General features: G+C 36.7%; 2 protein-coding genes across 4 annotated transcripts in view; one reads left to right on the top strand and one right to left on the bottom strand.

Moving 5' to 3' along the window:
- cerk (ceramide kinase) overlaps positions 1–10,736 on the bottom strand; it is a 33,064-nt gene extending 22,328 nt beyond the window's left edge. The window contains exons 1-4 of the mRNA XM_079868633.1: positions 10,404–10,736; positions 1,666–1,794; positions 1,401–1,523; positions 18–143 (exon numbers count right to left, since the gene is read on the bottom strand). Of these exons, the coding sequence (XP_079724759.1) occupies positions 18–143; positions 1,401–1,523; positions 1,666–1,794; positions 10,404–10,554 (529 nt within the window). The 5' untranslated portion in view covers positions 10,555–10,736. The remainder of the gene's footprint in view (positions 1–17; positions 144–1,400; positions 1,524–1,665; positions 1,795–10,403) is intronic.
- Positions 10,737–11,269: 533 nt separating this feature from the next.
- Positions 11,270–27,907, top strand: part of tbc1d22a (TBC1 domain family, member 22a) — a 157,261-nt gene continuing 140,623 nt past the window's right edge. For 2 of the 3 annotated variants that reach the window (XM_079868899.1, XM_079868897.1), the window contains exons 1-4: positions 11,270–11,521; positions 12,321–12,377; positions 18,924–19,348; positions 23,905–24,084. In XM_079868899.1, the coding sequence (XP_079725025.1) occupies positions 11,460–11,521; positions 12,321–12,377; positions 18,924–19,348; positions 23,905–24,084 (724 nt within the window). In that variant the 5' untranslated portion in view covers positions 11,270–11,459. The remainder of the gene's footprint in view (positions 11,522–12,320; positions 12,378–18,923; positions 19,349–23,904; positions 24,085–27,907) is intronic. The other variant, XM_079868898.1, reaches the window with a different exon arrangement.

Raw genomic sequence — 27,907 nt, 5'->3', positions numbered from 1 at the left:
AGCTGACAGGCACTCACCAATCACGTCGGTGGAAATGGTAGCCCGGGAAAAGATGGGGGCCACTTTGTGGTCGTAAATCTGCTTCCCGCGTTGTTTTCCTCCGTAGGGGTTGATGTACACCAGCAACCTCTTTGGTCGATTGGCTGTGGAATTAGAGGCGGGCAGAGCATTAAAAGTGAGTTGTTTGACAATGGTCTTTCTAGGTTGTCAAAACTACTTCATTAAGTTGCTTTTGACAAACTTCATCTGACTCGACAATACAGAGAAGACCAAAACTGCACTTGTACGTAGTACTACATTCAAAACACTTCTAAATGTTACTTAGGTTTTATTTTTGAAATAAATATTCTGGGTTATTTTAAATGTACAATTATTATCCCAGTCTAGGATTTAGGCACAACACATTGCAAATTAAACTACACTAAAAGCAATTCAGCAAATCAGAACATAATTGGACTATTTTTGGACGGAGCTACAGCGCTCAGAACATCTTGAAAGGAAGAGAGTAATCATCGTGTTATGTCAACAAGCAATTAGTGTCCATAATATATAATACTAATTATGTACAGTACCAGATGTGTGGCAATAATGAAGAAAAAAAAAAAAAAAAAAGTGTTTATGGTAAATTTACACATAATGGACACTAAGCAATGAACACTTAACCCTCTAGTGCTAGACCGAAAAATGTTACTTTTTTTTTTTTGATTTTTCTTTCTTATTTGGAATGGTACAAAACTTGGTAAAAGTTTTGGCACTTGCTATATGAAAAAAAAAAAAATTCATGGACATGATTCGAAAAGGTTAAATGGTCCTGTAAAAAATAGTCACACTTGTGCTCTTCGTGGTCAAAAATGACCGCATTGGAAATGAACGGGAGACACATTTTATCTAGTGAAAACTTTTGGTACTGCAGCCAAACAAAATCTTACTGAAAGCTCATTTTTTTAGATATCAAGCTCAAATTTGGAACACAGCTTGTTTAGATTTTCTTGCAGAAGTTGACTTTTTTAAACTTTTTTCACTTCAGCAACAATCTGCCAAGTGTCGTCTTTGAAAAGAGATCAAACTTAAGTCTGTGCTCTAAAGCATTCAAGATTTATGATAGTTTAAGTTGGAAAGCCTATGCTCAAAAAGTGAATAAATGGATTATAAATACAGCGTAAAAATAATTTATAATTTCACCTAAAAATACACTATAATAAAAAACATTATCAAACTAAAATATAGTACATTCATTTCATTGACAAAAAAAATAAAAAATAGGTCATTTTTGACCGACATGCGAAGAGCACCAGAGTACAGTGGTGTGAAAATCACCAAACTATAACAATAACTTATTTTGTTTGCTATAGTTTATTTTGTAATAGAAAATGACCCAAAAATTAGTAGTAAGGACGCACTCAACAATCCAAGCTGCTCCCTAATAGTTTGGACCCAGAGCAGACACAGGGATTGATCAGAGCAATGGAAAGTCACGTTGCTGCACCGCCAGCAGTGCTGCCTCGTCCTCTCTATGTAGAACACTGCAGAGAAACACAAAGGTAAAAGGTGACCTGTACGGTCAAACTTGTTCTGATAATACACTCACAGCATAGTAGATCAAACTTAATCTATGTATTCCCCTGTTATCATGGGCCAGATGACAGTCTGATTAGGCTGGTGTACCTGTGAAAGCGTGCTGGCAGTCCACTGGGCTCTGAGGAACCTTTTGCCATTTCCCAGTGTCTTTACAGGGAGAGTCATCTTCCTTTTCCTGAACCGCTATAATCTCACACACGGGAACACAGTGACTACCTGTGAATAGAAGATCATTGGGTCACATTCACATAACATGAAAGACAAACACACAACAAAACCTGCTACAAAAACCTAAAAAAATGGAACCTCATAAGTGACGGCGTCATTTTCAATTAGCTTTTATTTTTATATTTTCAGTCATTATTTTAATTTTAGTTTAAGTTTGAATAACTTTGTCGTGTGCTTTTATTTTTTACTAGTTTTTTAGATTCAATATTTTTTATTGTTATTTCAGTTTAGTTTTAGTAATTTAGTAATTCAACTTAATTATTTTAGTTTTAATTTCAGTTTTTAAGTTTGATTCCAACATTAACATGCTGCTAAGCTAAAGACAAGAAAATGTAATAAATAAATATTGTGTGAAAGCCCATTTTAATTCAGTATCCGAAGCATAAATATTTGAACTGACAATGAATTGATTGGATTCATGAAGCATTGCTTTGACATTTAAATTATTTTAAATGGAATTGAAATTATCGAGTCAACAAGCATTGAACAGATTGTATATCAGACTGTACATTATTTAGCAGTTATTGTTGACATGGCATCTATCAATGGATATTAGTCAGAGTAAAAGCTTACAATACAGCTTCTTACAATACAAGCATATTTCATTTTTGGCATTGAAAACGAGGCTGGGTTTTTAAAAACAAATTGGTGACTACAAACTGTCATTTGATTTGTTTTAGAATTTGAGATAGATTATTATCCAACATAAGCAATTTACAATTGAAAAGTCATATTTCAAAATCAATGCAGATTTTTGTAAACATGAATTTGTACACGCCTTTTAACCGTTTATGATGCCTTTCAGCAATTTATAATAAGCTAATTTCTCTCAAATCATCTACTGTGTTTGAATTGAAATATATATTTTTAATAATGTCTGAATTTGTATATGATTACAGAAAATGCTTTAGAGACAGTTTGCAAACTGCGAGTTTTGAGATTTCTTGGTGAAGTCGACTGCTTCATTTAGTTTGCTTTGCACTAAAACACTATGCAAATGTCAGTTTCCATCATCTCTGTGCTATGGAAAATATCTCTAAACAGTTTTTGCATTCTGATGGATTGTGCCCAAATGAGTCAATCTCATGTTGTTACATAACGCAGGCGTTCCAGAAAACCCCTAAGAGAGGAAGTTAATGAGGTCTGACCTTATTCAAAAGATCAGAGAGTTATGTGGATTAGAATAAAGTGTTGCTTCAGAAACTTTACTTAATACCCAGATAAAGCTAGGGTAATGATTTATCTTCATTAAAACTTCATGGCACATTTACACAAGACATAACAAGTGAATTTCATTTTTATACAGCCTAATGAAACCATTCATATGCCCAGATGTAGCCATAAACTTAGCATCATAACACGGATACAACAACCTGATAAAAGATTCATGATATTTGCATTAGGGGGTTATTGTATAATGCATGAATACTTCATGAGGAAAAAAAAAAAGCTGAAATGTAAGTTTCTGCAATAGAGTTATAGAGTTCATAAGGGACACTAGATGCTTGTTGCATGCATTCTGCCCATGTTTTAGCATCCACTGACCAAATATCTAAAAAATAAAAAAAGGCACAGAGGGTTTGAAATTCTTCAAGATAAATGTCTGGTCACATTAGCCAAATCTTACATACATAATATATACACACTCTTTATGGTAACTTTGTTTGCAGGGTTCAATTACAGTACTGAATGCTTGATGAAAGCAGTCAACCGCTAGCCTTGAAATCCAAACCTAAATCTGAAAGATTAATGGCCTGGCATCGACTAATGAAAATCGGCCAGCTCGAGGGGCGGCACCAAGCATGCATTTGAAAATCTCACTGCACGGCACGCAATTGGATAACACTACGACCAATCACAACAAGCCCCATACGCTTAGCTACCAGCGAAGCTAACTGGTAGATTAGACTCTTGCCGGATCAGGTTGGCAAAACAGCTAAAACGTCCTTCTTGCAAAGGAGGGATTCGAGTGCCGTCTTCTGTTCCTCTTTTAGATAAAAATCCAAGTCTAACTCGTTCATTGTAGCGGCCAAAGCCGTTTCAAACAACTGGTGTTCATCCATAGCCATCTTGCAATGTTTACTAATGACTTCGACGTCACATCGCTGTCGTCATCTGTTTAGCTCGCCTCTGGCCCGCCTATATCAGATAACCCGATGTGATTGGTGCAGCTCGGATACAAGGGCATATTTAATGAGCATCATTACTCGACGCCAGAGTAACTCGCTGAGCAAATTCAACTTGTGCTCTCGCGAGAACTCTGGATTTCCAGGGTAGTCAACCCCATCATTTGGTTAAATATTGAGAAAATGGAATGAGTATAAAATGTGTCATTTTGTAACAAAAACAACTTATATTGTCTTGATCTGATCATTTAAAATATATATTCAGCTCATTTCATTCATTTCCATTACAACTCTCCCAAAAACACCCTGTGTTTAATTATATCAAAAAGCAAGCAGACACTCATTTTGTTCTCATTTTCACGTTAACTAGTGAATTGTGTTAAAAAGAGGCAGTAAACTTGGAGGGAATAGAGGAAATACCACTGAACAATAGTTGACATTCCAGGGTTCCTTGATCATTATATCACAGCTCTCTCATAATGTATTTGGCAGACAGACTAACATCACAGCCACAGGCATGTAAAACTATAGGATTACACAAACCGAGTTTAGTTTAGTTTGCTGCCCTCAATCAAACGGCATCGTTCCATTCCAAAACCTAGTGATCTTCTTACCTAGACTGTATTTATAGGCATCCTATGCTCTTCCAAACAAATAGGGAGCAAAATTATGCAGCCTTATACAGCACTATTCTTTGTGGCTAATGCACAACTTCAATGCATTTCTGCTAAGTTTCTAGTAATTCTGTTGACATATTATTACCTATTTTATATTACCTTTTAAAATCATGCAGAAAATAGATTTATTTGGTTGTTTTATGCCATGTCAGCATCTAAGATTTTATGGGACAGGGAAAAAATAAATATTTAGGGATAAACAATTTTCATACAGAAAGATAAAATCTTTCCAATAATTAAAACCATGGTATACATGATTCAATTCTAAACTCAAATGATTTCCATCATTGCATGGCATACACAGTTATACCTCCCAGGCATGTTTGTTATTAATATCGCAAGAAAACATAACTCTGGTTATTGCAGTAGCACAGTTGATTATTGCACAATTATGACATCATGCGAGCCACAAATTAATGTCTTGAGGGCTGCGTGTTTAATACAACTAGGCTAGTGGAAACCTCAATTTTATGGCAACAATTTGAAATAACAATCCCAGTACATGTGCATTACTTATGGATCCTGATGCAGATCATGTTGCGGAATATGGCTCGTATCCTTCCGGGCATCTATTGCCATGGAGCCATAAGTTTGGGACCAAGCATTTATACCCTTCTTGCAAACCTCTGAAGCACAATGTTTGACCAGCATAACACACCATTCATTCATCCAAAGTGACCTTTCCAGCAAAACCAAACATTTGTTTAGTATGAAAGGGCCCTCTACAAATAACGTCTTTTGTGTCCCCACTACTTCAGTTACATGCATTCTGAGAAAACAAACTCATGGTGAAAGGGGTTAGATTACATGGCCGATGGACATATACATCACACACTACAGCCGACACTGACAAGTCACACTGACAGCCTGATGCTCTCCACAGTGAAAACGAAGTAAAAACTGGTTCCCAAACGAGAAAAAAACAACAACAACAACAACAAAAAAAACATGTTCTTCATGTCTACATGGCAATAAAACATTTCAAAGAGTTAGAAAAATGTTATTTGCAGTCAAGTGATCTGGATGTTTTTCTTGGAGACAAATCAAAACAAACAAAAAACAAAAAAAACAACAAAAAAAAACCAACAAAAAAAGCAAAACACAAATCAACACAAAAAGGCAAAACACAAAACAAAAACAGAACAAAAAAGCAAAACAAAACCAAAAGCAAAACACAAAATAAAAACACAAAACAAAAAGCAAGGCAAAAGACTAAACAAATATATTTGGGCACCGATGACAAAAATGTAATTTAGGCAACTGGAATCGCTCTCACCTCTCATGAGCAATAGCTTTGTTCATGTGAAATCCTTTAATTAAACTACGACCGGGCGCCTTGAACTACCTTAAACAGGGTGGAAACTTCATTTCATATGTGTCACGGCCCTGAGGAAAACATCCATCAAGACCTTTAAATAAAAGCCGGCTTTGTGTAACGTATCTTAGTACTGGAACTGGAATTCACCCAGTTCTCAACTTCTCCTCAGCATTCACAGTGTTATGTATCCACGGCCTTGCTTAGGTGAAACCATTTCAAAAACTGGATTAGGTTGGACTCCATTTTTATGTGGCGTTTATGGTTCTTTGGTAACATGTTCCAAAGGTCAAAAGACGCAACCTATTTTTATCCAAGATATCAACCACTAATGTTATTACAAACTGTATGAATGGGAAGATAAGATTTTTAGCAGACTCTTTTATAACAACGGTTCACTGCAACCATGTATGTCAGGATTCCTAATGATTATCACTGATCAAATTAAATGCCCACCAAGTCCATCTGCCATTTAACAGGTATTATATTTGAAAATGCACAATCAAATGAAAATACACCATTGAGATAAGGTTCAGTGTTTGGATGGACCACACAACTTTTTAAAATTTATTTTCAGTTGCAAGGTTATGTTATAATTGTGTAAGCTTTACTCCATTTATGTATAATACTTAAAATTGTATACTTTCATTTCATTTTCTTTCTAAGAGCAGAAGGTGAACTGCAGCATGTCTTTGCTTTTTGTATCAAATGGTTTTAAACTTTGACTGATTGGCATTTTACAGAGTAATCTGGAAAGGTTGTGTTTTTGAAGCATATTATTTGTGGTCACTCTTTTGACCATGTTGTTCTTCTGAAAAGGTCTAGGATTTTCCCAGTGTAGCCCGAAAAAACCTGTTTCATGTTGAATGAGTGAGATTTTCTGAAAGCAATGATTAACAACCCAAAACCTGGAGGTTAACATATGATAATTCATGACAGACATCTAGAGATTCATTAACAATCCCAGGCATAACCCATCAGAAATGAGAGTGTGTGTAGCAGACAGGAGAAAACACACAATCCAATTCCTCTAGATCAGTGACCTCCTCTGACCTTCCAGCACAGTCTGAGAACTCAATACACAGCTTCACTGTAACTGAATCGGATGTTATTACCAGCCACTGAGTGTATGGGAAGAAAAACTGAACCCACTTTATATTAAGAGGATTTAACAATATGTGCTAACATTTAAATTCATCATTTGTAGGTTATATTTATATTTACAAAATACTGGCATGTAATTACACCTGTAATTAGCAAAATGTGTTTTGTAATACAACATGAACACAATAAGGACATTTTACCAAAATCTTTGTTTTTAAAGCTCCAATATGTAATATTTTTTCACCACAAGAGGGCACAGTTTCCAACAATAACAAAGGCGAAGCTTGATGACGCTATGAAGGAGGTGACGATGGGAGATGTCGTTTTTAATGCGTTTTCACCATCTAGCGATGTATCTAAATGGAATTAATGAATCATGATCACGGATGAGGTAATTTATTCGTTTTTGTATTACCTGTATGTCTGATCGTATTATTTTATGTCATCATAATTAATGAACTGCAAGGAACGTGAAATGTTATGCTATATTATTACAAGCATGTGGTGTAATTCATATCTATTAAAATCATCTTTACTGTAACTATTACGTTACTTGTACAATAATAAAAAAAATAATATTTGTTTACCTGTCTATCAATACACTCGCGAGAGCAGAGTCTCTGTCAAGTCCAAGATTGTCGCGCAGCTCTCTCCATCTCGAAAACGCCTGGCTGATATTTATCCGGGTTTTATTCCTCCGTTTGTCACACAGTCTGCGTGTATCCGAATATGGACGCTTTCGTTTTGTTGGCACTTCAATACTCGCCAAAGAGTAATCGTGATCCATAACAGCTATAACCATACAGTCTATGGCTATAACGCTATAACCACCACTTCCGAATTTGACCATGTGATATTCCAGTGTGGTGGAATATCACATGGTCCACACCGGAAAAAAAGGATAGTGCGGACATTGTGTCACTGAGAGGCGACATTTCTTTTCCGGGACGGACAGTTATTTAAAATCGGAATTTCTCTGAAATAAAAAATCTTTTTAGATTTTTGAGATATTGTAAGTACACAACTGGAGGAAATATATCACACTGTGCAAGTTATTTTCGGAAATTTTATTACAAAATTGTTACATATTGGAGCTTTAAGCACGTTAGAGTTAAAGACACTTAATATAAAGTGGGACAGAAAATGTTTCTGTAAAGAAAATGATGCAAGTATGGAGTTGCTCCTGCTAATAGATACACATACATGATACTGCTGTGAGCATGTAAGATAAGATATTTGCTGCTGCTGCATAAATAGACATGCATAAATCCCGTAGCAGATCTAGGCAGGTGGAGCTGGGGGAGGTGGAGGGGTTCAGAGGAACTGATGCAGGACTAGCTTACAGCAAACAATGAACCAGACTGTTTAAATGTTGAGCAAGCAACAATCTCATTGGCTGCAAGATAAGCAGAATCCTATCAGCTTGTGCCATGCGGTAATGATGTGATAGCTTGCAGATTGCATGTAATACATTTATTTGTCTATTCTCTTGGTGCTCTATCTAAAGGGTGGCCCACTAAATCAGATTTTTAAAATGTGGGAGTTTTAAAATGTGTATGATGATAAAATCATAGATTTAACAGTTTTGTTCCTATAGTGTGCACAAAACAGAAGAAAACACACTAACAGATTCAATTCACAAAAGTCCCGACTGTGAACACTGGAAATCTCACAAAATCTCTTGTGATCAAACGTGACTTTAAATTAAACAAGACATGGCGGGCGATGGGCAAAAGGAAATGGCGATAATAGTGTGATAAGGTAATCTTATCACAATCAGCCTGATTATCTTGAAGTGTGTGGGTGCCTTTACTAATATAAATGTTCATCACAGATTTTCTATTACTGACCTGAAACTAGACTAAAAAATGTAGCCTATTATTTCAAGAATCTTGATTAATGAGGCTAAATAATGGCTGCAATTTAGGTCCATATATGTGTTTGCACAGAACGCAGCATGTTTGGGCCTGACAAGTTACTAGGAAGCATGTTTAGAGTGTCATAGGCATTTTCTGAGTCAGTAGTGTTTTGGGAATAATAGACCTGCATTTCTGTGGATCATACATCAGAGCATTTCTGGGCATTATTTATGTGTATTGAGTCAGTAGCAGTTATGCTGTATATGCTCCAAATCAACAATGTTTCCAGGCATCACAGAAGTGTTCCTAATTCAGCAGCAGTTTTAGGCAGTGTTGGGGGTAACTCATTACAAGTAACTTGAGTTACGTAATCAGATTACTTTTCAAGTAACTAGTATAGTAACGCATTACTAATATCAAGAAATATCAAAGTAAGTTACTTTGTTTTCCCATTTATTGACTGACAGTTCTCTTGTCCCCATGTAGAGACAAATCGAAGTGCAGAGGCGCTGTGAGTAAACATGATGGTTATTGTAGTTCTAGACTAAATGTGAGCGTGCATTTACTCATCTCACTTGCACAAAGATTCAATATTCCTCAAAATGAATAAAATCTGTGAAATGCAGAATCAGAATACTATGCAAACCTCCAATAACTAAATATGATTAATAAAACATGCATTTAATATCACTTTATTGACCAATGTACTTGCTTCTGACCTTTGATGATTCAGGTAAACCATAAGCAAAAATTACTATTTATATATTTTTTGTTTTTATTCGTAAAGCAAGTGTTAAACTTTTTTCTCCTGCATTCAGCAGCAGCTGAAAGGTTCGCTTGAGTTGCACCCTCTATTGTACACTCGGAAATTTACATTTCCTTCAGCCTGAGGCTTATTATTTCACTTTTGGTGTGAAAGGGTCTTTGCATTTGCCCCGAAATATAACTTTTTTGTTTTAAAAAAACAAGCCCAGCCCAGGTGAAAAAAAAGTAGCGCAACACATTACTTTTCTAAAAAAGTAACTAACACAATTAGTTACTTTTTAAGGGAGTAACGCAATATTGTAATGCATTACTTTTCACAGTAACTTTCCTCAACACTGGTTTTAGGCATTAAAGCCACATGCTGAGTCAGTAGTGTTTGTAGGTCATCAAAACTGGGTTCCAGGTCAGCAGTGCTTTTGGGCATCACAGACGTCTTCCAATCAGCATCCATTGTTAGAGTCAGCAACATCATACAGAAGTTCTCAGTCAACAATATCTACTTTGCAGCGTGTTTGACCATTCATATTTCTTACACGTTTTTCTCTAAACTTTTCCACACCCCCATCACAGTCAGCTGGCCCAAAACGCTGCGTACTTTGATTCTCTGCCCTATAAGATGCCCTAAACTGCGGTCTACTAGGTAGGCAGCTCTGTTTGCTTTGAGACACACGCCACTAGAACCAAACAAAAGCAGCGAAAACGCATTGGATATCTGTTATAGTGTTATTATTGTATTAGATGTGTAACTCACCAGGTTTGACAGATCCATATATGGTGCGTCCGGTGTGTTTTGGGCCGATTTGTACGTCTTTCCACGCGAGAATCGCGCAGTTTAATGTGACCTCATATGGTCTGCGTTGAACACACAGCTCAGAACACAACAGACGCGGCTGCTTCTCCATTTCTGCTCTTAACAACACAAACACGCTAGTTATCTCACTTTCATCTTCAAAACGGGTTTATACTATACGAGCCGACGCTTTAAATTATTATAAAAATGCTACAATGGTGCTCGTTGTCTCCTGAGCAGTTTGGCTACATAGCGGTTTTCTCTTTCCTGATAAAGTGGGAGGAGTTTAGAGATATGCGTCACTCATAATTCCATGGTAGGAGGGGCGATGTGGGTGATTGACATACTTTTATAAAGTCATTGATATGAAGAAGCAAAGTTTTGATTCTCCTTTCTCTAAAGCATGATATGGTTTCCATTTCCAGATTGTGACTAGCAACAAGGAAACAAATAATATATATATATATATTTTTTTTTTTCTGATGAATCGTTCTAAATGTATTGTACTACTTACATTTAATGCCACTTTATTTATTTATTTGTTTGTTTGTTTGTTTCTGTCTTTTTTTAGACCCTGATAACATCAGTACTCTTTCACTTTCATCATATATAGAACACTTTCAGTTTGACCCAAACAATAAATTATGAAATTGTTATTCAGTACTCATCTTTTTATTTATCATTCAAAGGTTTTTATTTTGGCTAATGTTTTTGTTTTAAATCATTTTCATTCGTTTTGACATAAATTCCCGAAACAGATTTTTTTTTTAAAAAAAGCCTGTGAAGGAACTGAGAGGGAACTACATTTCCACTTGTGATTGGCTGTTCAGCAGCCACTCATGACACCCCTTAGCCAATCACAGCTGCGCTTATGTGCAGTGGGTGGTACCAACATGGCGGCTCTCTGAGTTTCCGAAGAGGAATTGAGGTGTAAATAAACTCTTCGTGCACAGTTTGCACAACTTATCAGCATTTTTCTCTAAATTAATTTATGAGCGAGTACTCTGAAGCCAAAAGATGTCAGCTGACGGCAACAAAAAACAGTTCTGGAAGAGAAACACAGCCAAGGTTCCTGGGAAGTGAGTGACGTGTTCATGCTAATGTCTGTGTGTTAGCTATGTGTGTGTATTTTTATGTGTTCATTTAGAGGTTCAGCTAATCGAACAATATCTGTCAGCGCTAGATCTCACCAGAGGAGCTCCAAATATTTAGAATAACATGTGTCATCAAAATCTGACCCTTTTAAAGGCTGTCTTAAACTCAAGTAATGTGTGCTAGCTGTACACATCCATGATTGGATTGATCTCAATAATATATTAAGTTTATATTGCTCATGATTATATTCTTCTAGCACTGACATCTGATCAATGTGTATATGGTGGTAATACTGATTTAAGCTCTAGTTTAGTTCATAAAGGCATGTATTAGCCTGTTAGCTATGTGCTGCTGGGCCCCTCTTTTGAAACTTACAGATTGGTACAATGACTGTAATACTACGTTAATAGTAGTATTTTGATATATATCACGGTACTGGATGATTACTGTATTCAAATACCATGATATTTACATTGTACAGTGGTGCATTTTGTTTGGTGATGACAGCAACTTCCTCAAACGTGTGTGTGTGTATATATATATATATATATATATATATATATATATATATATATATATATTAGTTATACATGTGACAAATATGTTTCTAATAACTTTTTTAAATGATGCCTAGTTGTGTTTTTGTTTTGTTTTTAAATCAAGAATTGCATCTTGCGACTTGTCAAACCAGTTTTCAGTTCATATAAATAAAGGAGGGAGTTAAAAATAGAGACAGATTTTTCTTATAAACATGCTTCGTAACACTTTTTTTCTTTTTCGCAGTATCCAGCATGTTTATGGAGCCCAACATCCTCCCTTTGACCCTCTGCTACATGCCAAGTAAGTGCAGCTATATTTAAAGGAATATGTATGTATTTGGCATATTTAAAGATAGAAGAGGATCTTTTTAAAATTGTTTTCATGCTTTTGATTTCGCTTTCCTATTTTACTTTCTTAGTTTCACATATTTCAGAGTGAAGTTCAACAAATATATATAGGTTGTATATTTCAAGTTTTCGCGTACGCACACTTTTAGTATGAAATCTATGGAAAGTTTTATTCATGAGGCCCCAGATCTGAATATTTTTGACTCACTTTTGGGTATTTTGGAGGACCAAGTCAGAATTTTTTTTCCTCCATCAGCATCACATAGTGACCTGGCCACTGTTCTGGAAGAGGAAAGCTCAAAATCTCAAGGACTTGAATTGATGCTGTGTAGCCACTAAATGAATCTCTACACCATACTAATACATTAATAAATGATTGTGGTGTGGTCTAAAAGCAAGTGTTTCGGTTTCATTGTCCGACCCCTGTAGAGATAGATAGATAGATATATGGGTTGGTTGGATGGATGGATGGATGGACAGACAGACAGACAGACAGACAGACAGATGGGTGGATGGATTGATGGATGGATGGACAGACAGACAGACGGATAGACGGACGGATGGGTGGATGGGTAGATAGACAGACGGATAGATGGATGGGTGGATGGATGATGGATGGATGGATGGATGGGTCGATGGATGGATAGACAGACGGGTGGATGGATGGATAGACAGAAGGTGGGTGGATGGGTGGATGTGTGGATGGATGGATAGACAGACAGACGGATGGATGGGTGGATGTGTGGATGGATGGATGGATGGATGGATGGATAGACAGACGGATGGATGGTGGATGGATAGATAGACAGACGGATAGATGGATGGGTGGATGGATGATGGATGGATGGATGGACGGGTCGATGGATGGATAGACAGACAGATGGATGGGTGGATGGGTGGATGGATGAATAGACAGAAGGTGGATGGATGGATGGAAGGACGGACGGATGGATGGATGGATAGACAGACGGATGGATGGATGGGTGGATGTGTGGATGGATGGATGGATGGATGGACAGACAGACGGATGGATGGATGGATGGGTGGGTGGATGGATAGATAGACAGACAGATGGATGGATGGATGGGTGGATGGTAGGGGTGGAACGGTACACAGAAGTCACGGTTCGGTTCATACCTCGGTTCAGACATCACGGTTCGGTACGAGTTCGGTACAATGGAGGGAAAAGCAAAACAAAAATGTAGAAGGCAATTTTTTTTTTTTTTTTTTTTTATTGTGCATGTCTCAGCCTGTACCACCAAAGGAAAATAAATGTCTTAAGCCTTGTATTTTTTAAATAAGTTTTATTAATAAAGTAAAGACATAGAACCAGTTTATTTGTAGTGCATTGCCAATAGTTTTACATAATTAGTTTATTCATTAAATTAATAAAAAGACAAAAAGACCTTGAGATATGTTTGGTAATTGTTCTTGAATGAATTTAAAATTAATTTGCTACATTTCAGATCATTATATTTGTTTTCCTTAATTTTAATTAACACTAACTTTATTCTCCTCTTAATTATACATAATTTATTTCTGTATAAAATAATACTACCATTAAAAACACATTTGATTTTCTTTTTTAATCAATGTAGAATGTGTAACTTAAAAATAAACAGATTTGTGTGTGAGAGAGAGAGAGATTTTGGTTGGGTGACAGTTGTAGGTTACAGTTTGACAAGAGTTTACAGTTTGACAAAAGCACAATGTTGTTTTATTGCGAATGTACACAAATATAAGTAAACACTTTGCAGTTTTAATGATGTCCTGTTTGAACAAAATGACGGAGTATGTTTTTATGTTTCCACTGTTTGATCGCGCCCACGCCTCTCTCTCACACACGCACGCACACACACACACGCACACAACATATTCCAGCTAGGGGTGGGAGAAAAAATCGATTCTTAGATGCATCGCGATGCGGACGTGGACGATTCTGAATCGATTCACAAATGTCAAAAAATCGATTTTCTAAAAAAAAATGTTTTTTCTTTTCTAATAACGTAATATTGACGGAACGCAAAAGGCGGAACTCTAAGCGGACGTGCAGTGCGCGTGCAGTCTGTGGCGCGCGCATAACAGAGTCGCGCACATAACAGACGCATGATGGCTATGCGCCAAATTCGAACGGCACGGTCTTCGTTAAAAGCTAACGTATGGAAAATTGGCAATTTCATTGTTACCTATTTAGTATTTTTTGTATGAAAGCTGCTTTCCGTATTTAGTTTTCACATCAATATACTGTAAACCGATCTGTTATACGTACGTTATACTGCCCTCCACAGTCACAGTATCAGTGCAATGCCAGTCACAAAAAGTTACATTTTAACTGTGCTCTCTGCAGATGTTCATTCACTTTTTTTGTATAAGCTGTTTTTGATTGTGGTACAGCAAACATTTCAAGTCATAACTCTTTATTATTTAGTTGTGTATAAGAGCGGCTTTGTATGTTACTAATTATTCAGAATATGCTAAGTCCACAAGCATTATATGAGAGCTGCTGGGACATCGTTCTATATTTTTGAACAAAAACTGTTTGTGATTTTGCTACAGCAAAATGTTTTTTTGTCTGAAGGATTATATTGCTCATTGGAAATAACAAGAGGATGTTGGTTAGAAGTCTATTATTAAATGCAAGTGTCACGTACTGCTCAGAGACACGACGTAGGAGATCCAAATGCAGCTTTATTTTGTGGGGCAATCCAGAGGCGTAATCCAACATACAGGCTAGGGTCATACACAGGAAAGCAGTCCAAAACAAAGAAACAAACAAACAAACAAAACAGGCAGGGACCAGAGGCAAGAGAGTAATCCAGGGACCAGAGGCAAGAGAGTAATCCAGGAAACAGGGCAAGATATCCAAAAACAAGAAAAAAGACAACCAGGGAAACGCTCAGAATAGCAGTGTAACACTTAACAAGACTTCGCGGTGAGTGAATGAATGAACAAGGTATATATAGACAGACTAACAGGATGATGAGACAGGTGAATGCAATCAGTGAATGAGGTACAGGTGAATGTGATCAGTGATAAGTGATGATGAGTCCGGGCAGTGAGTTATGGGAAATGTAGTTAGTGAGTGAATATGATAGTCTGATGTGGACTGCCCTCTGGTGGCTCACAAGGGCAGCTCCAGCTGGTGATCGTTACAGCAAGAGATTCAGAATATGCTGAAGTTTGTATTAATTTACTACAAGTACGCTGCTAGTACAGGCACATTTATTTTCCTGTTGGTTCTTTGCAATGTTCAAATCACTTCCATTTGTTTTATTAATAAAATTAATATAGGAAGATGGAAGTAAGTTCGTTATGGGTCATCATAAATACTTTGCTTTAAAAGTACCAAGTAAGTAAAAAAAAAAAAAGAATCGTTAATAATCGATAATCGTTACCCTCTGAATCGTAATCGAATCGAATCGTGAGGTGCCTAGAGATTCCCACCCCTAATTCCAGCATTGCAATCTTGACATTGCAGCCTGTTCATTATAGCCACAGAGCTTCAGAGGTAAAGCGAAGCAACAAATTAGGTGTCCCTAAAGAAACCGCATATCTAACAGTAGTTCCGCATTACATTAATTAATTTGCACGCGAGTTTTATTTATTTGTATACTGTGTATTCTCTGTGTAAATTCATGCACCGAACCGTGACGCCCGTACCGTTTCGGTTCAATACGAATACATGTACCGTTCCACCCCTAGTGGATGGGTGGATGGATGGACGGACAGACAGATGGGTGGATGGATGGATGGATGGATGGATGGATAGACAGACGGATGGATGGATGGATGGATGGGTGGATGGATGGACGGCAGACAGACGGATGGATGGATGGATGGATGGATGATAGATGATAGACAGATGGATGGATTGATAGATAGATGATAGATAGAGAGACAGTCAGTCAGACAGACAAACAGACAGTTTTATATATATATATATATATATATATATATATATATAGAGAGAGAGAGAGAGAGAGAGAGAGAGAGAGAGAGAGAGAGAGAGAGATTCCATGTAATGTCACTTTAACACAATAATCACAGAAACATGATTTAAGGATATGAATATGGTACATTTTGATTGTTGACTTTGCATATGATTAAATAGTATAGTAATAGCAGTGATCATACATTGTCAGGTCACATTTGTTGCTGTTATCTTTGTCACAAACACAGATGTTGCTACAATGAGTCAGCAAACCCTGCCCATTAATGTGCCACGTCAAACTAGAACAAAAACAGCCGCCTTTGTGCATTTTAGAATGAGATTCAGAGCCAGACTGGCCGTGGAAATATGATTTTTTGGTTATCTAGCTATAGTGAGAATAGAACATCAACCTGAACAGAACACATTAAGCATTGTATCTCATTTCCTTATTTAAACTATTCTCAACCTGTAATGTATGTTAAAATATTAGCAATACAATGCGTCCTTGTTGCTTGGGAAATCTGGTTTTGAGTAGCAGCTCATTTTGTGTCTTTTGTAATTTATTTATTAGTTTAGCTTTTTAGTAGTGATTAATAGTTTTATGATTCTGCATATTATTTAGTCTTAAAGGGATAGTTCACACACAAATGAAAATTCTGTCATCATTTACTCACCCTCAATTTATTCCAAAATTTCTGTTTCCACTTTATTTCGATAGTCCACTTTAGACATTCTACTAACTGTAAGTAACTTTGCAACAACATGTCAACTAACTGTCATTAGAGTATTAGTATCGAATGTACGAATGTACTTTTACAACAATTGTTTAGAACACGTAAAACTACGCAGCGTTATCACAACAATGAATTCGACATACAGTAACATCTTTGATAACCAATTTAGTATTAAACCTTACTTTTCTTGCGGTTAATTCATTTTAATGAAATAAAAGTGTGATGAGGTTCAAGAGTCAGGAAGGAAGAAGACAGGGGTCGGCGTGACTGGGACTCGTACTTTATTAAAATAACAAAACAATAGCGACACAAACAGAAGTCGTGTACAACGCGCATTCACCGTGGCAACCGCCACGGCACAAAACAGTTAAAAAATGAGAGCTCGGATCCACCTGTTTTCTTTCTCTGCGTCCAATTTTCTCTTTAGTCTCTCTCTCGTTCCAGCGCGCGGCTTATAAGCGATCTCTCCACGCGGATCACAGCAATAAGACACAGGTGTTCGTCATTTCCACTTGACCTACTTGCGTCCCGCTCGTCTCTTCTCTCTCCCATTACAGACCGTGCTGAACCACGCCCCCCTCGCCACAAAAAGCATGTCATTATAAAAATAGAACTTAGCCTCATCCATGAACATGATTTTTCGATTCCCGTCTGACTGATTTACATCCACGGTGGAGTTTAAAACGACAGTTCCCATCATTCCACGCTCATTCACATCGTCATCAAGCTACGCCGTTGTTGTTGTTTGAAATGTAGCGCCCTCTAGCGGCAAAAATTCTTGCATATTGTACCTTTAAAGGGATACTCCACCGTTTTTTCATATTAAACTATGTTATTCCCTTAACTAAGACGAGTTGATACATACCTCTCTCGTCTCAGTGCGTGCACTAAATCGCTCTGTCTTGCGGCGACACTTTGATAGCACTTAGCTTAGCCCAGTTCATTCAATATGGGCCAAGCAGAGAAGCTACCAAACGCCTCCACGTTTTCCCTATTTAAATACAGTTACTCGCGTAGTGTAACTCGACCTAGGACGGTGACACAAAACAAAACGTTGCGCTTTTCTAAGCGTGTAAAATGGATAACTATATTGTATGGGGGAATACCATAGCAAGTGCTTGGAAGCACTTCGACTTCGGCGCAGTAATATCTTCACTAGAGGGAGCGGGGGCCGGTGAGAGGATTTTTCACGAGTGAAGATATTACTGCGCCAAGTCGAAGTGCTTCCAAGCACTTGTTGTGGTATTCCACCATACAATATAGTTATCCATTTTACACGCTTAGAAAAGCGCAACGTTTTGTTTTGTGTCACCGTCCTAGGTCGAGTTAGACTACGCGAGTAACTGTATTTAAATAGGGAAAACGTGGAGGTGTTTGGTAGCTTCTCTGCATCAACTCGTCTTAGTTAAGGGAATAACATAGTTTAATATGAAAAAACGGTGGAGTATCCCTTTAACTAAAAACTAATAGTTTGCTAATGATTTATTAGTGCTTTGTTACTGTATACATAATCTAAAGTGTTAACAGAAATTCATACAGGTTTAGAACAACTTGACGGCGAGTAAATGATGACAGCAATTTGCTCTGACAGCTGCTGTGACAAAGTGTATGGAAGTCTTCAGATTTTAATGAGAGTTGGCAAATTGGGGCAACTTAAGCTAGTAATTCACCAACAGCAGCGATGTAGCAACTACCAATGGGAGTCAGAGAAACCAGAACAATATCCCTGTTCTTTATGAGTTGTCTTTCCCCACATGCAGGGATATTATTAACCGTTATACGTGAAACACCAGTGTATTGAGTTTGATTCAAAAGTCTCGTCTATTTTTTGCAGTCTGATAAAAGCAGGAAACAAGCCTCCGTCTTCCACTACGCCAGGAAAACCAAAGAAAGCCACCACCTTCCAAGAGTTCGAGAGCATCACCAGTGACGCCTGGGATGTTGGAGATGATGATGATGAACTTCTCGCCATGGCAGCCCAAAATCTCAACATTGAGGTCGTCATGGAGACAGCCAATAAGGTGATAGAAAACCACAGCAAGCTGCAGGAAAGAAGACAGCAGCAGATGGATAGCATGACTGAGCCTGACGGGAAAGACGGAGAGGAAGAGGAAGAGGAGGAAGAGCCGGAAGAAGAGGAGGAGAGAGAGGAAGGGGCAGAGACGACAACAGATCTGTCTTTCGGTTCAGAGGCTCTTCCACTCAGTGACAACAGACTGGTGAAGTCACTCAGTGAAGCTCCTGTCGGCTCGCCTAAAGGTCAGTCAAACATCAGTCTGTCTCTCTGATATTAATCTTTGGTTGTTTTGTTAATAACATTGTTTTTGTAGTAAACGAAAACAAATAAAAGTGGTTTTTGGTAATTTAATAAAGCAAAATATATGATTTTATTAGATGAAAAACGTAAACTTCAATAAAAATTCGAAACTAAAATAGTTTACAATGGAAAATAAAACTAAATAGAAATAATAACATAATTAATAGAAAATGAAAACTGAAAATATAAAGAATTAAAAGCTACATTACTATAATACATACTATAATAGTAAATAAATAATACTAAAATAACAATGGCTTATGTTAATAATTATAATTATTATTATTGGTATTATTATTATGCAGTATTTAAGGTTTCTGGTGCACCTCTGTGTTTTATAAGTTTCATATATTTTAAAGCTTGTTGAAAAGATGTGTGCTGTTGCCTTTCTAAACGATTGAGTTATCATTTTCCCCTGGCAGATGATAAAATTATATTAGTCATGGCGACTTACATTGAAAGAGACATGCATAAAAAAACAAACCAACAACAAAAAAAGAATACATTAGTCATTATTTCCAATGTTGTGTTGTCATCTAGATGCAAGACGTTTCTGCATGGGAAAGATCAACCAATTTTCATAAGACTTACATGAAAGTTTAGATTTTGGATCAAACCTGTGACCTGTTTCTAAACTCTAGCATTTCATTTTCTCCTCATCCTCTTCCTAGTTAATTAGCACGACCTTCATTAAATCGGTTTTATTTTAACTTCTGGTAATTAACCGAGAGTCTGTAACAGGCAAATTGGAGTCAGTGAAATGTCAATCAATTGTTTTGTTTGCCACTGAGCTTTGGTATGTTAATATAGGGTGTATTTTCCTACTGACCTGTCACTCAGACTTTCTCTCTGATGTTTCTGAAGCATAGAAAACTGAGTGAAAGCATCTTTATTTTAATACTATTAGAATCCCAGATCTTCATGACACTGAAGGCCTAAAAGATTCAATGTTTGCAATGGCTGTTAAGCGCTTTTGATCTGCCATTGGTCCATGATAATGACATAATAGGTCGGTGTGGTCCAAGAATTTAGCTTTTTTGAGGTTCATTTTTTTTTTAAAGGCCCTGACACAACCTTCGTTGTTGAGCATCGGCTAGCCCAGTTTTGCGGTGTTTTCTGCACTAGTCGGACCCCGTTGTTTTGGTTTTTTTGGCCAATTAAGCATGTTGAATCGCCGTCCGTCGGCAACTCTGAGAGAACTTTGATTGGGTGTTCAGTATGTAAGCTTGTTTCCGCCACAGAATAAAACATTTTAAAGTATAATTGCGACTTTTTATCTCACAATTGCGAGTTTACATCAGAGTCAGAATTGCGAGAAATAAAGTCGCAATTGCCAGAAAAAAAGTCAGAATTCTCGCAATTGCCTGTTATAAAGTCAGAATTGCATGATATAAAATCGCAATTGCGAGAAAAAAAGTCAGAATTTCACGTTATTTCTCGCAGTTGCGAATTTATATTTCACAATTCTGACTTTAGAACTCGCAATTGCGACTTTATATCACACAATTCTGATATTAGAACTTGCAATTGCAACTATATCACGCAATTCTGACTTTATAACACGCAATTGCGACTTTATATCACGCAATTCTGACTTTAGAACTTGCAATTGCGACTATATCACGCAATTCTGACTTTAGAACTCGCAATTGCGACTTTGTATCACGCAATTCTGACTTTAGAACTTGCAATTGCGACTTTGTATCACGCAATTCTGACTTTAGAACTCGCAATTGTGACTTTATATCACACAATTCTGATATTAGAACTCGCAATTGCAACTATATCACGCAATTCTGACTTTATAACACGCAATTGCGACTTTATATCACGCAATTCTGATTTTAGAACTTGCAATTGCGACTATATCACGCAATTCTGACTTTAGAACTCGCAATTGCGACTTTATATCACGCAATTCAGACTTTAGAACTCGCAATTCTGACTTTAGAACTCGCAATTGCGACTTTATATCACACAATTCTGACTTTAGAACTTGCAATTGCGACTATATCACACAATTCTGACTTTAGAACTCACAATTGCGACTTTATATCACACAATTCTGATTTTAGAACTCGCAATTGCGACTATCATGCAATTCTGACTTTATAACACGCAATTGTGACTTTATAACACGCAATTGCAACTTTATATCACGCAATTGCAACTCTTTTATCACGCAATTCTGACTTTAGAACTTGCAATTGCGACTTTATATCACGCAATTCTGACTTTAGAACTCGCAATTGCGACTTTATATCACGCAATTCTGATTTTAGAACTCGCAATTGCGACTATATCATGCAATTCTGACTTTAGAACTCTCAATTGCGACTATATCATGCAATTCTGACTTTAGAACTCTCAATTGCAACTTTATTTCAGAATTTGCGAGATAAAAAGTCTCAAATACCTTTTTATTTTTAATTCTGTGGCGGAAACAAACTTTCAGAGTTCAGTGCACTAGAATAAAAGTGAACGCGATGAAAGCGAGCGAAGAAGTCAAGACGTTACAGACAGAAGCCTGTTCTAATTTTACATCATCTTACCTGAACATTCCATTGCGTGGATATTTTCATAACAACATGAGCAACCTGGAGTGAAGAAAGTGATTAGCGTCATTAATGTTTAAAATGGTAAGCAAGCGCTGCTTTATTTACGGTTTGTATCTCTGCAGTCCTAGTTTCGGTTTCCCTTTTTGAATGAAGAATATAGACTATTGATACCTGCTAATATAGATAGTTATTTTCTCCGCTAGTTCTTTTACGTCGGGGTGTCACGGCCTTAACTCAGGTATTTCACCAACTTAGGGAATTTCTAAATTTCTTAACCTCTGAGTGAAGAAAGAAACAATTTTTTGCTATGAGTATTTAAGTATATCAAACAGGGACTGTGTGCTTCCACCAGTACCTGCACTGTCAGACAGTTCTGCCAGTCCTTCGTTTTGCCAGCCAGAGTGGCGATGGATGACTGTGATAATGGACTTCCCGTCGACGTGTTCTGCCTCTATTTTAATAGTACCTTGTGTTGACACTGTCAGCAGCCGTCACACACTGTCTAATTTCTGCAGGGATTACACAAACATCTGTATATGTTGAAGATGTTATGATGCTTAATGCAAGAATGATATCTCAAAGTCATCCATTTAATGCCTCTAACAAGCATACAATCACATTTTACAGTGCCTTACAGTGTTTGGACAGCATGATTATGAAGCATTAGGACAAAATCAATTCACCGATGCATTGTGATTCTTTGACAAATGCGTGCAGCACTGCCAAAATAGCAACTTATATCATAGAATATACCCGTGTACCCATTAAACATACTTATTCTGACCCACTAATTGACATAGAATAAAGTGCATGTTTGTGTGTGTGTGTATTCTGTGTAATATATATAAATATTTTACCTGGTATATTTTACCTGAGGTAAAAACAATGACATATAGACTGGCTGTGTGGAACTAAGTTGTGTCTCTGGGACTAAACTTTATTATGCAAAATATCAATAAATAATTTGATCAATCAATAAATGTGTGTATTTATGTCTGCAAGTTTTTGTAAATGTATGACAAATCAAAAGAACAAAAGCACAAAACAAAAATGACTAAACGAAAATTAATTAAATCAAAACTAAAAACAAAAGATATAGTAGAATTTTTTTTAATAGTTTTAAATAAAATAAAATAAAAATAATCAAACTTTTTTTTTTATGAAGTGAGAACACAAACTTTTTTCAAAGTCTTGACATTTGTATTAATGTACAAACATGTACAAAAGGGTTGCATAAGCACACACTTATGAGCCGTTCAATTTCAATTCCGTCGAATTCGATTTCGTTTGTTCACCCTACCTTACAATTTTAACACTTTTTATTGTACACATTGTTCCAGTTTTAAGAAAAACAATATTAAATTAATTAATTAAAGCAAGATTATATATATATATATTTTTTTAAATGCCTACTATCGGTGTGCGAACTGTTGGGCAGGAAAATCTAATTTGTGTTTTTAATATTTATACAGTATTAATTACAGTAAGTACTCTGGCATGTGCATCTTCTCAGCCAATCTTCCCTGAAATTCATCTAACAGGATTAAAGTGCGCTTGCCAAGTGTGCCAGGTTTAACTCACAAATGATTGGTCCCTGTGCTGTTGCTGAAGAGAATGTACATTGAGAATCGTATGCAATCTCGTCACGACTCCCTAAATTGAAATTAAAATAGAATCTAATGTAAATTAATTGAATCGTGTGATGCTAAAAGATTCCCACTCCTAATGATGATGGCACTCCGAATATAAGGTTCATCTGTCCGAGATCTATAATGGATTTAGTTTGACAGAGAAGAGTTTCATTACCACTAGCTGAGCATCTTGGGGTAACTCGGGGCAAACTGTGTCATGAATTGCCTCCATAATTACATTTTATGGGCTGAGGCATGTGCAGGCAGTGGTTTGTTCTCATTCTGTGTTTTCTCTTGTCTGTGGGTCAGAAGTGGGCGTTGAACAGGCAGCACTACACAGACAGCAGTCACTCCCGCACAGGCCCACAATTCCACTGGTGGCCCGCATGGCGGATCAGAACACATCTGGAACTCCTGCCATGACCGAGAGAGAGGCGTCAAGACTCGACAAGTTCAGACAGGTTCTGGCCGGCCCTAATACTGATCTGGGTAAGATGCTGTTTTATGGCTTTATGGCTTGACTACCGGTATATGAATGCTTGGGCAATGCATCACAAGAACATATGCAGAGCAAAGTCCAAAATATACTCTTTGCAACACATGAGTTGTGTTCTGACGTTTCTGAATGCAGCATTTGAAACTGTGCTTGCAAAGATGGAAGCGTTAGTGTTCACACATATAGGGCCATATGATTTCCGTGATGCAGAAAAAGTGGACAGAATTGCGGAATACCATCCGGAAATGGAATTTAACGTATAGCGCAGAATGTCATGGAATTGGCAAATAAGTAGGGCTGTACTGTTAGTCAAATTTAAATTCCTGATATTGACTGTAGAGTGAATGAGTGGCAAAGTTTTGTCTGATTCATTTTAGACACATAGTCTAGATGACGTTTAGATGAATATGTAAATATGTGCTGTGCTCTTTCCTCTTAATAACAAAATAAGCACACAACAAAAATGCCAGCGGTGAGAAGGCAGCATTTTAAGAAACATCTGATCATAGGGATGTGGATATGTTTGCATCAGCTCTGCAATTCACCGGCATCATGTTCTCAGATGCGATAATTCAAATTTCACTTTTATGATAGCTTAATTATAAGGTATATTTAAAATTATAGACTATATAAATCTGGCTATGCGAGACTATAGTTTTAAGTAATGCCATTTATTTGCTTTACACATTGCAGTATCGAATAGCTTTTCGGCATTATCCTGAACATTGTATAAGCATTCATTTCATGTGTTTTTGTTGTTGACGTCATTCAATCGTTACAGATTAACATTGTTTATGTTACTGTGAAACAGAAACCATTTTTATTTCAGTTTGCGTTGGAGTCTGTTTTGTGCTGTTCGCTTGTTGACGTTAGTGGATTTGATCTCTAAGCTAACGTTAGCTAGTGTTGCACACTTGTAGAGAACGGAAGAGAGGCTCTCGGGACATTTATTGCAATGTTTACATTAACAATTTAATAATTTATTGCAATGTTTTATGAATGAAATTGATTAGACAAGACATGCTTTTTGTTGATTAAAATTTAATTGAACCATTGAACTGGAATCCAGAAAAACAAAACGGAAAACAGAATTTGGGGGGAAAAAAAGAAAACACACTGTAGCCTAATGTATGTAGTTTGTTGGCCAAGCATTTTTGTTTTCTTGGATTATGTTTTGGTGCAAATGCAAATTTTAAAATTATTTACTAACCCTCATGTTGTTCCAAACTCATATACCTTAAACTGTTTTCGTTTTACTGTTTGCCACACAAAGCTATCATATTTCTTAGAATATAGTGCATTAGTTTTATAGACCACTTTAAGCATTTTTTTCATTTTTTTTTTCTCCTCATCCTTTGTGGACCTAGATAGATATGGTTGCTGTGAACTGTATTAAATTATAAATAACATTATTCAGAACCCGCATACATGTTTGGAATGACGTGGTCTGTAAATTATTACAAAATGTTTAAATATTTATCAAAAGATAAGCTAGTGAATTGTGCACAATAATTCCGAAACGCATTAAGGATGTAAATAGTGAAGTAGTTGCTTTCACTTTAATGTCTCCCTGAAGTCAATCATTTTATCCTTTAAAACTCATCTTTGATCACCAAAATGACATAGCCTATTTAAACGTTTTTTCCTTGAAAACAAATTTCTTCACGCCTTAAAATAGCTTGAATGTAACTCTAAACCCTTGCCTCATTTAGTATACGTGGTTCTATGAATATGCAAATTAGCCCCACCTCCACTCACTCACACCAGCTCAGAGATCCACTGGTTGATGATCACACATTAACCTGATTGGTTACAAGGTAGTTTGTGACGTCAGAAACACCAGCGATTGAAAAACCGCGGTTTTGAGACTGTCTTTGGTTCACTGCAGTTTTAAGAAGAAAATACTCAGCAATTACAAGGGATGGGAATTGATAAGATTTTATCAATATCAATGCCACTAACGATTCTGTTTATCTATCCGATTCTTTCGTCGATTCTTACGAAATAATACTACTACTACTAATAATAAAAATAAAAATAATAATAATAATAATAATAATAATATGTAACAATATTAGCTCAAAGGGGGAATATTAATAATAATCCATAATTACCAATTATGATTAATTATTAATATTTGGGTCAGTTAATTAGATTAACTTTGAGGTAAGCTAAATTAATATTACAATCAATTAATCAGTTCCAACAAACTCTTTGATTGTTCATTTATTCTAAGAAAAGTGTATCTTTCATGGTCACCGAAAAATAATTATTTCTTAGCATGTACAGCACTTAGAGCATGTAACAAGATCAAGATCGTAAAAGGGACTTTGTTGCAAGCAGAGGCTCAGAAATCAGATACATAATTGTGCACAAGTTTTATTAACTAAATCAGAAACATAACTAAACTAAACGAACATACATACATTCATACATACATACATGCATAGGTAAAATGGTGAGTGTTATGGAACCGGAAGCAGGAAATAGAACTACGGAAGAGATCTATTTAAAGTCCAACTGAAATCAAAATTGACCCTATTTACTTTGTTAGCGCATATTACTAGTCTTGTGGTGAAAAATTAATCCATGCAAGTTAATACACAGAAAAAAATTGTTTGCCGTCGTAATCTTTAATCAAAGTCTGAAAAGTTACTTCCGGTCTGGAATGGCGTTCCTTCTCTGATGATGTAGGTTTGACGACTTGGGTTGGGAAACACATAACCACTCCCCTCAAACCGTTAGTCTACTATGAGTGAGAGATGGAGAGGAGGAGCGCTAGAGTAAAACCCTGCCCTCTGTTAAATATTCCTTTTCACTGGGAAATACGTCACAACACTGGAGAAAATTCGTTTGCAACTTCCAGTTCACGTGGACTTTAACTATGAAAAGAACCATCAGCTTATCATTTTCAGAGCACCTCATTAAATTGATACTTGCATGGTCCGTGCAGAGGACAGTTCTTGAAGTGGTTGACAATTGAGTTCGTTGATGGGTCCGTGAGTGTCAAATGTCACTGTGCAAGTTGCAGTCGTTTTCTTCTCTGCTGGGTGGAGAAGATATGATGAACTTGCATGGTGGTTTCGACCCTGTTGCCCACGAAGAGCCCTTTTAAAGCTTGACAAAGGAAACACCTTGAAGGCCTGGCCTTCCAATAGGAAAGGAAAAATTTCTGAGCGGGCTTTTCCTCTGTGGGGAGGATTTATGACGCTATCTCAAGTGTGGTTAGCTTCTGCCTTACCTTTTTTCTGTTCATTAATGCTCAGATAGATATAACAAACCCACACTGCATTCTAAGAGAAGGTGATGTACATCAAAGTGTGAGTCATTAAATGAGGATTAATTAGATAGGAGACATGATACGGGTAAGGTTACATTGACCGTTGGTTGTATAATAAAATACATACCATAGTATATACATAATAGTACACAAGACAGTAAATCATTCACACAGTTTCTGGGATGCATGTTAATTTATAGATCAGTTAGTCTATGATTAATGCAGCAAAGTCTGTATTAAAGATTGTTTCTGTCTTCCCATTGTCTCTCTCGCATGTGGCCACATTCCTTTGGATCGTAAAAACTCTTATCAGTCTCAGTGTGTCCTGTAACAAGACACCGCGTCCTGCCAGTGTGTGTTAGCTTCATTTGGGATGTTAGTTTTTGGGGGAAGTTTCACAGGCCTTGGTTGGGAGGATGAGTTTGCTGGATTATTCATTAAATAAATGAATAATTTGTGTGTGTCTGATTGGTCCAGACGCTACAAATAATAATAATAATTTGCCAGCAACCATATCACCCTGTTGCCCACTGAAG

Source organism: Squalius cephalus, assembly GCF_949319135.1.
Source record: "Squalius cephalus genome assembly, chromosome: 4".
Classification (NCBI taxonomy): Eukaryota; Metazoa; Chordata; class Actinopteri; order Cypriniformes; family Leuciscidae; genus Squalius; species Squalius cephalus.
Note: the sequence above shows the minus strand (reverse complement) of the source record. Positions and strands in the feature narration are given on the sequence as shown.